Genomic DNA, 15,374 nt, shown 5'->3' with positions numbered 1-15,374 from the left:
ACAGGATTCTTTGTTGGATGGATCATCCACCAATGCATCAGTGTATGAACATTTTTTCCCCTCTGAAATGATTATTTCTACAGAGAAGTCGTTTTCAAACTCTTTCCTTAGGTGTTAATTCTGAAATTGACAAGGGAGAGGGTTGGAAGTAGCAACATTTATTGTGCATACGTCTCCATAATCTCCCTTGTGTGGTGTCTGTCCATGAAACTTTTCTTGTTTAATTTTGCCAGAGAATACACTTCTCTTTTCTAGTGGAGTTGGAAAAGAGGGAATTTTTCAAATTGTAGTGGAAGCAAGTGGTTCTGAAGGTTGAAAAGATCCTTAGGTAAACTTTTAAACATGTCCTAGTCTTCACCCTGTAACACTTTCTTGCCTTCTGCAGTAGCAGAAGACAGTTCCAGGTTTTGAGCTTTCCAAGGTTCTGCAAGGCTACAAGGCTATTTCCTCCTCAGTATCTCTTATTATGTATGACTTCTCTCCACACTGCTTACATCGTTTGCCACTCTCTGTTTTTTTTTCTGTCCTGTGTTTTTGTGGTTTTAATTTCCTCAAAGATGGGCTTTCTGGTTTTGTCTCACCTTCTCCTGATTGTGGGTGCTTTTTGCAAGAAAAGGGGCTAAAATGTCTTTCCCTCTCAATTTAAAATTGAAACCCCTCACCTTTTAGCTCATTTTGCAGTGACTTTTGACTCAACAATTCCACTGAAACTGCCTATTTCAAGGCCCTCAATGATCACCACATTCCCAATTTAATGGTTACTTCTCTGCCTTCCTCTTACTCACTCTTTAACAGCAGCACAGTTAACTCCCCTCTCTCAATTAAAAATGCTTTCTTCTCTTGACTTCCATTATAGCATCCTCTCTCCATTTCCCACATCAGTTGTCCTTTCTCATATTTCTGAGTAAGCTTTACCTTCTCTTCTAGAACTTTAAAGACTGGAGTGCCCCAGAACCCAGATCCCCTATTCTTACACCTACACTGAACCCCTGGAGAAGGGAACGGCGACCTACTCCAGTATTCTGGCCTGGAGAATTCCATGGACAGAGGAGCTACAGTCCATGAGGTTGCAGAGTCAGACACAATTGAACGACTTTCACTTTTTTCACACTGTCTTACAAGGCAGTCTCATTCTTCACATGGGTTCAGTACCATTCACAAGAGCATGGACTTTGCAGGAAATCAGACTGAATTGAATTCTAGTTCTGCCACTTCTAACACATGTCAACCTTTGGTTTCTCAAATGCAAAGTGAAAGTGTGGAACTATAAGATCTACCAGCTTCCTTCCAGCTCAGAGTCCTGCATCTGATTTTATGTTAGGACCAATGGTTGAAATAGAAGCAGAACCTGGGAATCTGATGGTAACTGGAGAGGCTACATTCGACAGGCAGGAGTAGTCTACAGTACGACACAGGGTCAAGTGCAGACCAGTAACTGGAGCCCATCAAGGAATTTCCAAATTCCTGAGCTGTCCTAAGCTAGCATAAAGGACAGGAACAATGGTTTAATCACAGGGCAACATGATGAATTTGTCCAAACAAACTCCTCTGTATACAACTCTATTTTGGTTTATTACTCATTTGCAGAGTGGTTTTCACCATGCAGTTTCCTATGGCATTGAAAGTGAAAGTGAAGTCGCTCAGTCGTGTCCAACTCTTTGTGACCCTGTGGACTGTAGCTCTCCAGGCTCCTCTGTCCGTGGGATTTTCCAGGCAAGAATACTGGAGTGGGTTGCCATTTCCTTCTCCAGGGGATCTTCCCAACCCAGGGATCGAACCCAGGTCTCCCGCATTGCAGGCAGATGCTTTAACCTCTGAGCCACCAACCTGTAAGACCTTCCCCATCACTAACCCTTTCCCCTAGTTGAGTCATATTTTGCAAGAGACGGGAGTGGTGCAAAGTAGGCTCTATAGTCAGGGTTGCCCAAATACAGATTTTTATCCTGTGAGAACCTTTAGTTTCACAATCCTCTTAGTTCAATAGAGACAGGGTCTCTCCTGGTGCTGGTGGCATCTAAGATGGTCAGTTTGATGTACTACTGACCACAAGGAGTGTTTGCAGGGGCAGAGGATAGAGTAACACTCTACCAGATCCTGAGCAACAGAGAATGAGGAGCCCAGAGTCACTTTCTTGGATGGAAGCTGAAAGTAGACAGTTCTACGGTAGATAATAGACAAGAGTCTGCTGTTCTGGTCACGCTGAAAAAAGCTACAGTTCTCTCCAAAAGACAGGACTTCCTTGTCACACTTTGGAGCAATGTTGGGGTGGAGGTGGGAGTAGGTAGGAGTATACTAGGTTCACACCAGATAATCCAATCCACAAGTCATATGTGGGCACATCTCTTTGATAAGAATAGGAGAATCACACAAGACATTGGTAGAATGTTGGGAAATGAAAATTCTTATAATCACTAATGGCAGTGTAAATTGGTGCAGCCATTTTGGAGTACAATTAAATCATGTCTACTAAAGTTACATATTCACATACCAAAGACCTAGCAATTCAATCCCTAGGTATATATCTCTATATCAGAGAAATCTTGCTTCCCACCTTCTGGGAGACAGGTACAAGAATGTTCAATGCAACTTTGTTTATAATGGTGAAAAGTTAGAAACAAACTAATTGTATATTAATGAGAGAATAGATTAGTACATGGTGGTACATTATTACAATATAATGCAATGCAACAGAAAGTATACATTAGTTAAAATGAACCAAGTGTAGCTACACATATCTACATAGAAAAAGTTTCAAAAACATGATGTTAAGTGTAAAAAGCAAGCTCAAGAAGAACACAGTATGATAGTTTATTATAAAACTGAATATGAAAAAATACATTATTCATGGGTATGCAAAAATATACAACAGTCATTAAGATGATAAATCCTACTTTCAGGATAGTAATATCTCTGATAAGAGAAAGAGGGGTGTCAAAACATGTAGCATTTTCTTTCATAAGCTTGGTGGTGGATAATGAGGGTTTACAATCCTTTCTTTGTATACTTTGGTTATACTTAAAATATTTAATGGTTTTTAAAAATTGTTGAGGGTGAATATCAAAGGCTGAACCACAGTTCACAAGGAAGCATTCTGAGCCTGTCAAAGGCAGTGCTAAACCTGAGGTTCACGTTCCCACCCGAGAGGCCAAGGGACTAGGAGGTGATGGACAAGCCTGATGTTGACCAATAGTAAATGTTTTTTTGGTTAGCCCACAGAAAATGTGTTGGTCTTAGCTCTCTGATTTGAATATGAGACCTCTACCATGTTTGATGCTGCTATTTCTGACGTTTGCCTTGCTGGCTTCATCCAGATAAGAATGTTTGTGGCTGCTGGTCTGTAAGATGTTATCCTTTATCTATGCCACATGCCAGATAGTAGGTGAGCAGGGAAAGTTGTATTTCCTGAGGATCCATGCTGTGCTGGGGTCTCTGCTAGGCTCTTTCTATGCATTAGTTCACAAAGCATCACAACGCCACCCAATGGTGTTTATCTTCATCATGCATTTGAAAAGAAAACAGATTTTCTATGTGCTGGTAGAGCCCAGATTGGAGCTGAGGCTGGTCCTGGTACAAAGTGTGTGTTGTCTCTACTACGTATGTGGCATCCAAACTTGGTACAGGACAGTGAAATGTACACAAAGACACAGAAGATGTGTGCTTGTGCTTGTGTGTATAATGTTTTTTCCTAGGGCATAGATTATACTCCAAAATTTGAGAAAGGACTCAACATGATTTTTATGTGAAGTTAAACATCGGTGTGTTACAGAATAGAATACAAGTGTACATTCATTTTAAAGATGAAAGGATGTTGAGGAAATTTCTTATTTTGATGAGCCACTTCAAACTCAACCTAGGGACCCCAGGGCTATGCCTTTCCTTTCTCCTTCCTAACAGCGGCCCTCCAGAGGGAGACTGTGAGAAGCGCACAGTCTGCTCTCACACATCCATCTGTTCCTAGACCTACTGAATTGCTTTAAGGTGGGTTCTTTTTTACCATCATTGAGATTCAATATGAGATGCCCTTAGACAAACTTCCTCTAGAGACATTGCCTGTGTGCTCCCGTCTGGAGGAAGTCTTGCTAGAACCATTAGACAAAGGAAACAATCATTTTTACCTGACGCCACGCCAAAGCAGTCTTTTCTACCCATATCCCTCTGTGTAGGGAGAGACCAGCCAATGGTTAAAAACTTCAGAGAGGGATGTGAGGCATGGAGACCCAGGGACTTGCTCTGAATTATTCTTGGCTATGCTGTGATGATTTAAGTGGGATGTGTCCATGAGGAATTAGGGTGATTCCTTAATTCTTTGTTAAAACCCCCAACAATAACCACAAATGTAACAGCACCATCTACTAGGCGGCTGGCATTGCTAATCCTTTCAACAGTTCTATGAGGTAGGGATGATCGTAACAGTATTCATTTCACAATCAGAGAAACAGAGGCACAGAGAGGTAAGGACCTTCCCATAGACTGAGACACCATGATATTATCTCTCAGTCAAAAGGAGAAGAGAGTAAATAAGTGCTCTGCTCCATTTCTCTTAATTTTGCCATCAAATCTTCTTGTATCTGCATGAAAAGTTCTTCAAAATGGAATGAATCCAGGTGCTTTCAAGCACAAAGTATCTGAAGACTCTTTTTCTCCCCTGTTACTTTTAAATTTAGAAAAAGCTTTCAGAATTATGCCCCTTGGTAATGACAGCCTGCAATCATTCTGCTCCAGGAATCAAGTGATGTGTTCAGAATATGTCATTTTCCCCCATGATACTGATGGCAAAACCACACTCTCGACCAAACCAAAGGCTGACTGGGAGGGAGACAGAAGTGTGGTCTCTTGGTTTCTACTCAGCAGTTTGAGCCAAGCGTCCTTGGCTTTCTTTCCAACTCCTTAAGCAATAAGCAAGATGCTTAACCTCTTAACCCATCTGCAAATTGCTGATTCTACCTCTGTACTTCTTTGTGAGGAGTATTTCCAAGCTATGTTGTTAAAAGGCCGCAAAGATAAAACGTGTAGAGGGCACATGCTTTCAGGGGAAATGCTTTCTGGAAGAAGTCAGAGGGTTTGGGGTAGTGAGTTATGTAGGCTCAGGTTTATTTTTAATTTAAAACTGTATATAGTAGTAAAACTGTGGGAAACTCTATAGTGCAGTGATTAGACATGTGGGACATTGGGGCCATGGTTCCCGGGCTCAAATCCAGGTTTCTACATTTACAGTAGAGTGGCCTTGAGCCTTTTCTGACTCAGTATCCCCATCTACATAAAACATAATAAATAATATAATTCCCATAACAACCTTACAAGGTAGGTATCATTATTTTCTATTATAATTGAAAAACGTATTCTAGGTTGTCAGTACATAATAAGCCATTAATAGAAGACTATATATATATATACACACACACACATATATATGTACACACAAATGCATATATACTTCCGTATTTGCACATATTATATGTAGAGTGGTTGCTACCATTTAATTATTCCACAGATAAGAAAAAGGATAACAATATGCATACAGATACAGTGAATTAGGTAAGCTATGTAATGTAATCAAAAAAAAATTGTTGGATTTAAACATTTTAATTCTGTGAATTAAAAAGAAATCCTACTCTTACTGACCACTTATATGAATTTAGGCAAATAATTCAACCTCTCTGAGAATAATTTTCTTAGCAGTGAAGTGAGGCCATTGAGTTGGATAAGACATAATAATTCTTTGACTCACAGTTGTTTCATTATGCTTTGTTTTTTTTCATCTTGCAAAGTTTACAAGAAAGGTGAAATTTCCAGTTAAAAACAGTGATCTGGTTCTACACATTTCCACCTTTCTTTTTCTTTCCAAAATGCTACAAAAACAGCTGAACTAGTATGAAGGGAAAATGTTTTGCATTGCTGGCAAATTGGTAAGCGTGTCATATACATGCCAGACTCTTAGAATAATTCCTGCAAGATGTAGAGCTGCTGACATCAAGGTGACAGAAGGACCTACCAGCCTGCAAGTCTGTGACTTGAGGGGGAAAGCCTGTGGTTGATGGTGAGATAGATTCTCAACATAGTGATCCAACATCTACACTTGACTATTTTCCTTTGGCATAAGCTTCCTCCTTACCTTGAACATACTAAGTCTCTACCTTCCTCAAAAAAAAGTTACACTACATATAAATTTTCTCATCTTCTTTTCCTATGATCTTCACATTTTCAACAAAGATTTACGTGATCTCTGACAGAACTCATCTCAAATCCTAGTAAATGTAGTTGTTCCCCTTTTGAGTCACTCTACTAAGAAAAATTCTCATAAGATGGAAAGAAGAGGAGCAATTTAAGAAAGTTAAAATTTCCTCTTTGAAGCAAACTCATAAGAAACAGGGGGACACATAAGGCAATTCTAATTCACATTCATGATAAAGATATATCATCTCTAACACAGTGATAGTGTGTGCCCCTCCACATACAAAGAAAAATTCAGGATCAGAAAAATATTCATAGGGTTGAAAGATATTATTTGTCAGTTTAAAAATGCAATGGCACTGATGAAACAAATTAAAGAATGCCTCAATAAATGGAAAGACAGCCTATGTTCATGGATCAGAAGACTTAATATTGTTGAGATGACAATACTACTCAAAGTGATCTACAGATTCAATGCAATCTCTGTCAAAATTCCAATGACATTTTTTTTTCCTGCAGAAACAGAAAAACTTATCTTAAAATTCATGAGGAATCTCAAAGGAATCTAAATACTCAAAACAATCTTGGAAAAGAGCAGAAGTTGGGAGATTCATACTTCCTGGTTTCAAAACTTGCTCCAAAGCAATGGTAATTGAAACAGTTTGGTACTAGCATAAGGACACATGTATAGGCCAATGGAATAGAACAGAGGCCCAGAAATAAAACTTGGCATATATGATCAAGTAATTTTCAACAAGAGTGCCACCCATTGAATGGGGGAAAAGATAGTGGTTTCAACAAAAGGTGCTGGGAAAACTGGATATCTATTTTCAACATAATGAAATTATGCCCTTATTTCAAACCATAGGTAAAAATTAACTCAAAATGGATCAAAGACCTAAATGTAAGAGCTAAAACTATAAGTCTCTTAGAAAAAACAAAGGGGAAAGCTTTATGACCTTGGATTTGGCAATAATTTCTTGAAATGTAAAACCAAAAGCACAAAGCAGCCAAATAAAAAAATAGATAAATTGGATTTATCAAAATTAAATAATTTTATATATTAAAAGACACTATCAACACAGTGAAAAGATAGCTCACAGAATGGGAGAAAATATTTGTAAGTCATGTATTTAATTAGGGCTGAATATCCAGAATACGTAAAGAACTCTTAGAATTCAATGACAACAATAAAAAACAACCCAATTAAAAAATGGGCAAAGGACTTGAACAGACATTTCTCTAAAGAAGATATACGAATGTGCCAATAAACAAATGAAAAAACGCTCAACATTCATCATCATTAAGGAAATACAAATAAAAACTACAATGAGATACCATTTCATACCCATTGGGATGGCTATTACAAAAGAAAAAAAAAAAAACCCACCAGATTAAATGGATTAAAAATGAATGTAAGACCTGAAACCATAAATTCCTAGAAGAAAACATAGGTAGTACACTCTTTGCCACCGGTCTTAACAATATCTTTCTGAGCATATATTCTCAGGCAAAGGAAATAAAAAATCAGCAAACCAGACTACATCAAACTAAAAAGCTTCATATCTGATATGAGTTTAATATCCAAATACAAAGAACTCATACAACTCAACAGCAACAAAACAACCCAATTTAAAAATGAGTTGAGGACCTGAATTGACATTTTTCCAAAGGCATACAGGTAGTCAACAAGCACACAAAGAGATGTTCAACATCACTAATTATCAGGGAATTGCAAATTAAAACCATAATGAAATATCACCCCATGCCTGTTCAATGGCTATTAACAAAATGGTAAGAAATAAAGACTGCTGGAAAGGATGTGGAGAAAAGGGAACTCTCAAACACTGTTGATGGGAAGGTAAATTGGTACAGCTACTAACGGAAAACAGTATGGGTTTTCCTCAAAAACTTAAGAATAGAACTATCAGCTACTTGACTTCTGGGTATTTATCCAAAGAATATGAAAACACTAATAAGAAAAGACATATGTGCCCCCATATTCATCATAGTATTAGCATTACTTACAATAGCCAATGTATAGAAACAACCTAAGTGACTGTCAATGGATAAACATGACATGAATAAAGAACGTGAATGGGTAAGAATATGTGCGTATATGTGTGTGTCTGTATGGAGAGGAATACACAATGGAATACCACTCAGTCATGAAAAGATAAGTGCATAAAAAGTCCTGCTATTTGCAACAGCATGAATGGACCTAGGGGATACTATGTTAAATGAAATAAATCATTTCGGAGAAATTTTTGGAGAAAATAAATCAGACGGAGAAAGACTGATAAATACTGTACGACTTCACTCATATGTGGAATATAAAAGTCAAGCAAACAAACAAAAATAAGTGAATACACCAAACCAACCAAAAACAAACATGTAGATTCAAAGAACAGAGTAGCTGTCAGAGGGGAAGGTATTGTAAGTGAATGTGAAATGGCTAAAGAGGATCAACTATGGTGATGAATGGAAACTAAATTTTTAATGGTGTCCATGTTGTAGTGTACACTGAAGTAGAAATGTATGTTGTACAAATAAAACTTACATAATATTATAAACCAAAGTTATCTCAGTTTTTAAAAAAATCAGAAAATGATCAATAAGAATGTGAAGAAATTGGAATCTCTATGCATTGTTGGTAAGAATGTGAAATGGTGAGGCCACTGTGGAAAACACAAAACACTATGACGTTTCCTCAAAAAATGAAACACAGAATTACTATATAATCCAGCAGTTCCACTTCTAGTGTATATCCCCAAAGAACTGAATGCAGGGACTTGAACAGATATTTACATGCTAATATTCATAGCAGCATAATTCACAACAGCCAAAAGATGGAAACAACTCAAATGTCCGTTGACAAATAAATGGATAAACAAAATGCATTATATACATACAAAGCAATATTATTTGGGCCTTAAAAATGAACAAAATTCTGATGCATGCTACAATATGGATGGACCTTGAAGACATGTTAAGTGAAATAAGCCAAACACAAAAGAACACAAATTAAATGATTCTATATGAAGTACCTAAAACAGACAAATCCAGGGAGATAGATGGTAGAACAGAGGTTACCAGGGACTGGGAGAGTCTCAGTTTAGGATGATGAAAAAGTTCTGGACTTGGATAGTGGTGATGGTTGCACAACTTACTGCCATCACATTGTATGCTTAAAAATGTTTAAAATGTTAAGCTTTATGGATGTACATTTTATCACAAATAAAATATATGATGGATATGAATACAATGGAAAAGAAATGATGTGACTGACGATGGGTTAATATGCAAAATATACAAATAGCTCATACAACTCGATATCAAAAAACAAACAACCCAAGATACCCAAGAGGCATAACAGCTATAAATATTAGAAAAGAGGACAGATGTTATCATTAATTGCAAATAATGTAACCATCTTGCTAGAAAAAATACTTCAAAAGTACAAAAATACTAGAATTAATAAAATGGTTCTTTAAAATGTTGAGATAAGAAATAAATCTACAAAGCAATGATTTCCCCCAGGCCAGTATTTCTTAACTGTTTGGGAGGCATTGGCCTGTTTTGTTGCAAATTATAATCTCCTTGACTTGCAAATCTTAAAAAATAATTTTATGGAGTTCAGTAAAAGCCCAGGGATCCCAAGCTATAGATTAATTGCTTTATAGTGAACAATAGTTTAGAAAATACAACAGAAAAGAAATTCATTCATGACAGAAGCAAAATTTTAAAATGTCTAAGAATAAACCTAATGAATACTGCATGAGACTGATTTGAAGAAAATATCAAAACCTTACAGGGGGACATAAAAGAGAAGTGATATATCCTTAAGTAAGAAAATAGATACAGTCATAATGTAATGCTATTTTGTTCAGATTATTCTGTACTTTTCATACAATTCAAGCAAAAACTCAGGTATATTTTGGAATATTTAATAATTTAATAATTACTTGAAGTGCACATAGTAGGGAAAAAGAAACCCAGTCACTTAAAGACCAGATTTTCACCCAAGATTAGAGGTAAGGAAGGACTTATCTTTCCATGTTAAAACTAATTAAAATAATGAGGTACTAGCATAAGAACAGACAAATGCAGTACATCAGAATAGAAAACCAGCAAAGGACCCAAGTCTATGAGAAAGTTTAAAATTTTAAATCAGTAGTAAAGGTTTACCCAGCATCTAAATGGTGTTAGAAAAACCATCTAAACATCTGGAGAAAAATGATGGCCCTCATACCTTATATCAGGTTAATTCTAGAAGTAATAATGTAAAAAAATTATTAAAAAAGTACAGTTACTAAAGGTAGTCATATAAAGGAAAATAGTAGCCCAATCATAATTATGAATACTGATTTAAAATTTCTGAATAAAATACACAAAACAGAATTCAGCTCTACTTTAAAATAATAAAATATCACAACCAAGTGTAACCAGAAATGCATCTGACCCAGTAGTAAAATATCTTTTCAATGCATTTCACTGTATTAGTTAGGTCAAAAAAAAATATGATCTCAATAGATACCAAAAATGCATTTAATTAATTCGAGTATCTATTTCTTTTTTCTTTTATAGGAAGAGTTGGACTTCCTTGACATGGTCTCGTTTCAAATGAAACATTTGAAGCATTTTTCTATTAAGATCAGGAAAAAGACCATCCAGGGAGTTTTTAGGGACTCATGTGCAATAGTTAACACTAAAGTAATGTATTCTAATAACTCTTAAATTAACATCAGTTAATTTAACACTTAAATTAACTTAAATTAATATGTTAATGAAGAAACCTAAAAAAACTTGCTACACATTGTCAATTATTTTTCAAACTGATGACGCCAAGAAATCTTGAAAGAGCAGCATGATAGAATGCAAAGCACATGAGTTGAACTGAATCCAGAATCCAGAACCAGAATGCCAGTTCTGCCATTTTCATTCTTTGACCTGAACAAGTTGTCTAAACTCTCTGAATTTCAGTGTCCTTATCTGTAGTACTGAAGCAGCAGCAGGTAAGATGGAGTTAAATTTGCTGTCTTTTCTGTTGATTGTAAAAATGTCTGGACAAATGAAGAAAGCAAACACAGTAAAACTCTGAAAAGCAAAAAATCAGGTGAATTGGAGAGTTAAAACCTAGAGAAATAACCCATACAGGAATGAAATCCAATTTTTTTCCTTCATTTCCTTCATAGCTTTAATCTGAGGGTGGTCTCAGTCACATGGCAGTAGCCTGGGATGTCATCTGAAAAACTAAGAAAGTCCCCATATTTTTGGCCTCTGGGAAAAGAGGTCCCTGTGGTCCAAAGAATGTGGAGGAAATCCCATTTCTATTCTCTTTTATTATCCTGGCTTTGTCCCAAGGGTGGCCTCGGTACAGAACTGCACGCAGCAATGTGGTGACCAAAACTCCACGAAGAACCCTGTTTTTCTTGCTGGAAGACTTGGAAAGGGGGGCCCTCACTGAGAAAATTAGTGTGTGGGGAATCCTAGAGAGGAGAGAGCTGGAAAAGGGGATCCTTCTAACTGTGTATGAAGCTGTGTAAGTCCCGGGCTCATCTCTGAACTGCACATGTGCAGCAGAGACCCAAAGCAACTTAGCAAAAACTGAAAACTGAACCAAAAGAAAAACCACCACCCACAGAAGAGACAGAACTTGTGATCTGAACTTCGCCATGGCGATTGCCAGCTACAGCAAACAAACAAATCAGCATTCTCTATAGGATTTGAATATGACTCAGTCTTAACAATCTAATATTAAAAACTTTTACAATATAACCTAAAATTGTTTGACATACAAATCACCTGGAAAATGTGACCAAGTCTCAAGAGAGAAGACAAGAAGCCAATCCTGAGCTACTGGAATTATCAATTATAATATAATAGTTATTATATAATAGGAGTTAAAATAACTATTTTTATAGTCATAGTATTATAGTTATATAACTATAACAACAATATATTCCATGAGGTAAAGGTAAACACACCTAAAATAAAAGGAAAGAAATTCTCAGCAGAGGAAATTTTTTTAAAAGAACCAAATAGATATTTTAGGATTGAAAAAATAAAGTATCTGTAATTAGAAATTCAGTAGATGAGCTAAGCAGCAGCATGGAGATGACAAAGGAAAGTCAATATGAAGATAGAATGACAGAAACAATCTAGTATAAAGAACAGAAAGAAAATTGCAAAAAACAATTGAACAGAACTTCAGGGACATGTGGAATAACACCCAAAAGGTTGAACATGTATGTCACTGAGATCCCAGAAGGAGAGGGGAAAACGACCAGTGCAAAAAAAACTATTTGAAAAATAACGGCTACAGAGACACCCAATTTGATCAAAGTCATAAATTTCTAAATTCAAGGAGTTCAGCAAAGCCAAAATAGGAAAAACTCAAAAAACAAGCAAAAAAAGAAAAAGATCAGCTATGGCAGACATATCATAATCAAACTGCTGAGAACTAAAGGTAAAGAGAAAAACAAAATCTTTAGTCAGTGAAAAATAATACTTTACATAATTATTTTTCACTGTATTAGTCCAACCTTCCCCTGGTTTCCCTGTGTGGACCTAATGCCAAGAATTGGTTTCAAATGTACCTTTGATATTATTTCTTTTAATACGCCCCAAATCTTCTGCTCTTGTTGAAATAAGAATCTCTAATTCATGTCTTGTTTTTCAGCAAGTTTTTAAAAATTCTATAAGTTTCCACATTATTATACAGGTCTAATAATGCATCTTTCCCTGTCTTGCAGGGATATTATGAAGATCAAATGAGACAATTGATCTTCATATTAAATATAAATATTTATTATATTTCAAAAAATATAAACTAAAACTCTGAAAATTATGTATTTCAGAAACTATCAGTTTGGGAGCTTTAAAGCCTAATTCATTACACCAATCTCATGAGGAAGTATTTTAAATACTTTCTGGCTTGCCCACATCTCTCCACAGGCTGACAAGGTTAGGGATGTGTCGGTGAACCATTGCCATGCTTCACCAGCTGATCCGTAGTTTAGGCCAAGAGGTCACCACATAAAACTCATTCAGTCTTTGTTGGATTTACAATGTTGTGTTAATTTCTCCTGGACAGCAAAGTGATTCACTTATATACATTCTTTTCATATTCTTTTCCATTACGGTTTATCACAGGATATTGAACATGGTTCCCTGTGCTATACAGTAGGGCCTTGTTGTTTATCCATTTTCTATATAATAGTTTATATCTGCTAATCCTAAATCATTCAGCCTTTAGCAAGGTATTTCTGGCTGTTATTTGATGTATCTTCATCCTTTAATATTAAATGCTGCATCCAGAAAAGTAGAGATTCGAATCCCAGCCTTCTCCTTGGCACAAGATACCAAGAGTAGTAAAGGCACAAAAAACTAGATTCAAAGTAGGATTCAGATGACTAATTGGAACTAGCATAACCAAAATGGGTCTGAAAGCCTCAGCGTTCTAATAGTGTTTATAAATCTGTGACCTTCCCTGACCTCTCCAACTTCCCAGAGGCTATGAGCAGTAGCACACAAAATATCCACAAGGGATGTGTGATCTTGGTCTCTTGCCAGACTCTCAGGCATGGAGAGAGTGGAATCAGCATAACACAGCATTAGGCAGCCTTGGGTTACAGGAGGATGTGAAGAATGGCTAAGAGAGGAGTTTTCTCTAAAGAAAAGACATCTTTGTAAATTAAGACCGAGATATTATCATATATAAAGACTGAGAGAGATTAGGAGTCTTGCATGTGGTCCACAGGGTACAGATAGTGTCTCGGAGTTTCTTAAAATCCTTGGCCAATACTGAAGGGAAGTCACACAGGCTTCTTGGGTGTCATGAGTCTCTGATTACCAGCAGGTGGAGCAGAAAGGATGTGCAGCCTGGATCTACAGTGGGTTCTGCTCTTTTCTTAGGAACAAGATAAGGCTCAGTTTCCCCTTCTGTCATAAGGAATAAGAAACCTCTATTTTGAAAATGGGGTTTCAGTGAGTCTCATATGGCATGAGTGCTTATAATAGACACTGCTGAAGGTGTAACAGGATTTGGAAATTCCATGTGGTACGGAGGACTATTTTTGTTACAGATGGGAAGCAAAGACATGGAGAAAAACAAGGACTAGATTGCTGTGTGAGTGCAAATTCCAGGAAACCTTACTCCATCCTGTTAGTCCTATTCTCATTTCTAGAAGAATGGTAGAGAATAAAGTCCTTTGCCCTCCCTGTACTTGCTATTCCTCCCTTTCTCCATCCTGTTCACATAAGTCAGTCAGTAATCCCAAGAGTGCCCCACCCTGGGGCCTCTCTCATGTGGACCATACCACTTTTTAAAACATAGAATCATTAACTCAGGAAAAGTGTCGTCTCCTATACGCCACCCTAGCTGTGAATAAATGACACGTCTCTGTTACTGCTAGTTTTCACCTACAAGTGGTAAAACCCCAAACAGTGTTTGTGTTACGCTAGGTCTAAATAATCCTTTTATGTCAAAAACATGTTTCCACACCTGATTCAAATTGTCTTTTATCTTGTGGTACCATAAGCCCTCCCTTTCTATTTCCTGCCTTTATAATTATGGATGATAATATTTCAAGTTCTTGGTGCTTTCACAGTGCTCAATCCACAAAATAAATCTAATTTAAAGAAAAGAAAATATAGTCCCCTAAGAATCTGGTTTGCTAACATTTTGCTCCACGTCAGCAGACTGAGTCACCAAGGTAAAATTTACCTTAATGTGATTCAGTCATTTATAAAGTTTCACCAACAGCAGGAAATTCTATCAAAGTCATCGCAGAGTAAATTAGCAGATGGGTCAATGTGCAAAGTTCAAGGCATAAGTGAAGAGAACTATTTGATTAAAATAACAGGTCAAGGCTGGCAGGAGGGCACAAATATCAGAACTACTCAAGAAAAGATGGGTTTTGTAATGACAGAGATGGGGAGCATCCTTACCTGTCTTCTGTGAGTTTCATTAGGGTTGTTCCTTGAGTAGAGAAGACAATAAAGGACATTCTTAGCTGTGGGCTGGAAGGAAAAGCAATTCTATTAGGGCAGAAAGAGACACAGTGGAATGCCATTCCCTTCTAGGCTTCCCCCTCTTTCTTCCCTTTTATTATGGCTGCCAGAGCTGCCAACCTACAACCCAAAGGGCACTTCCACAGCTGGTGTTGCAAGTATTTGGCCACCAGAAAACCTGAAGCTGT

General features: G+C 36.9%; 1 protein-coding gene across 2 annotated transcripts in view; it reads right to left on the bottom strand.

Moving 5' to 3' along the window:
• Window positions 1-15,374, bottom strand: part of ANTXR1 (ANTXR cell adhesion molecule 1) — a 258,255-nt gene that overhangs the window by 210,319 nt on the left and 32,562 nt on the right. For both annotated transcript variants that reach the window (XM_061432860.1, XM_061432861.1), the window contains one exon: window positions 15,124-15,195. In XM_061432860.1, the coding sequence (XP_061288844.1) occupies window positions 15,124-15,195 (72 nt within the window). The remainder of the gene's footprint in view (window positions 1-15,123; window positions 15,196-15,374) is intronic.

Source organism: Bos javanicus, chromosome 11, assembly GCF_032452875.1.
Source record: "Bos javanicus breed banteng chromosome 11, ARS-OSU_banteng_1.0, whole genome shotgun sequence".
In the NCBI taxonomy this organism is placed as follows: Eukaryota; Metazoa; Chordata; class Mammalia; order Artiodactyla; family Bovidae; genus Bos; species Bos javanicus.
This window is presented reverse-complemented; position numbering and strand designations above follow the sequence as displayed.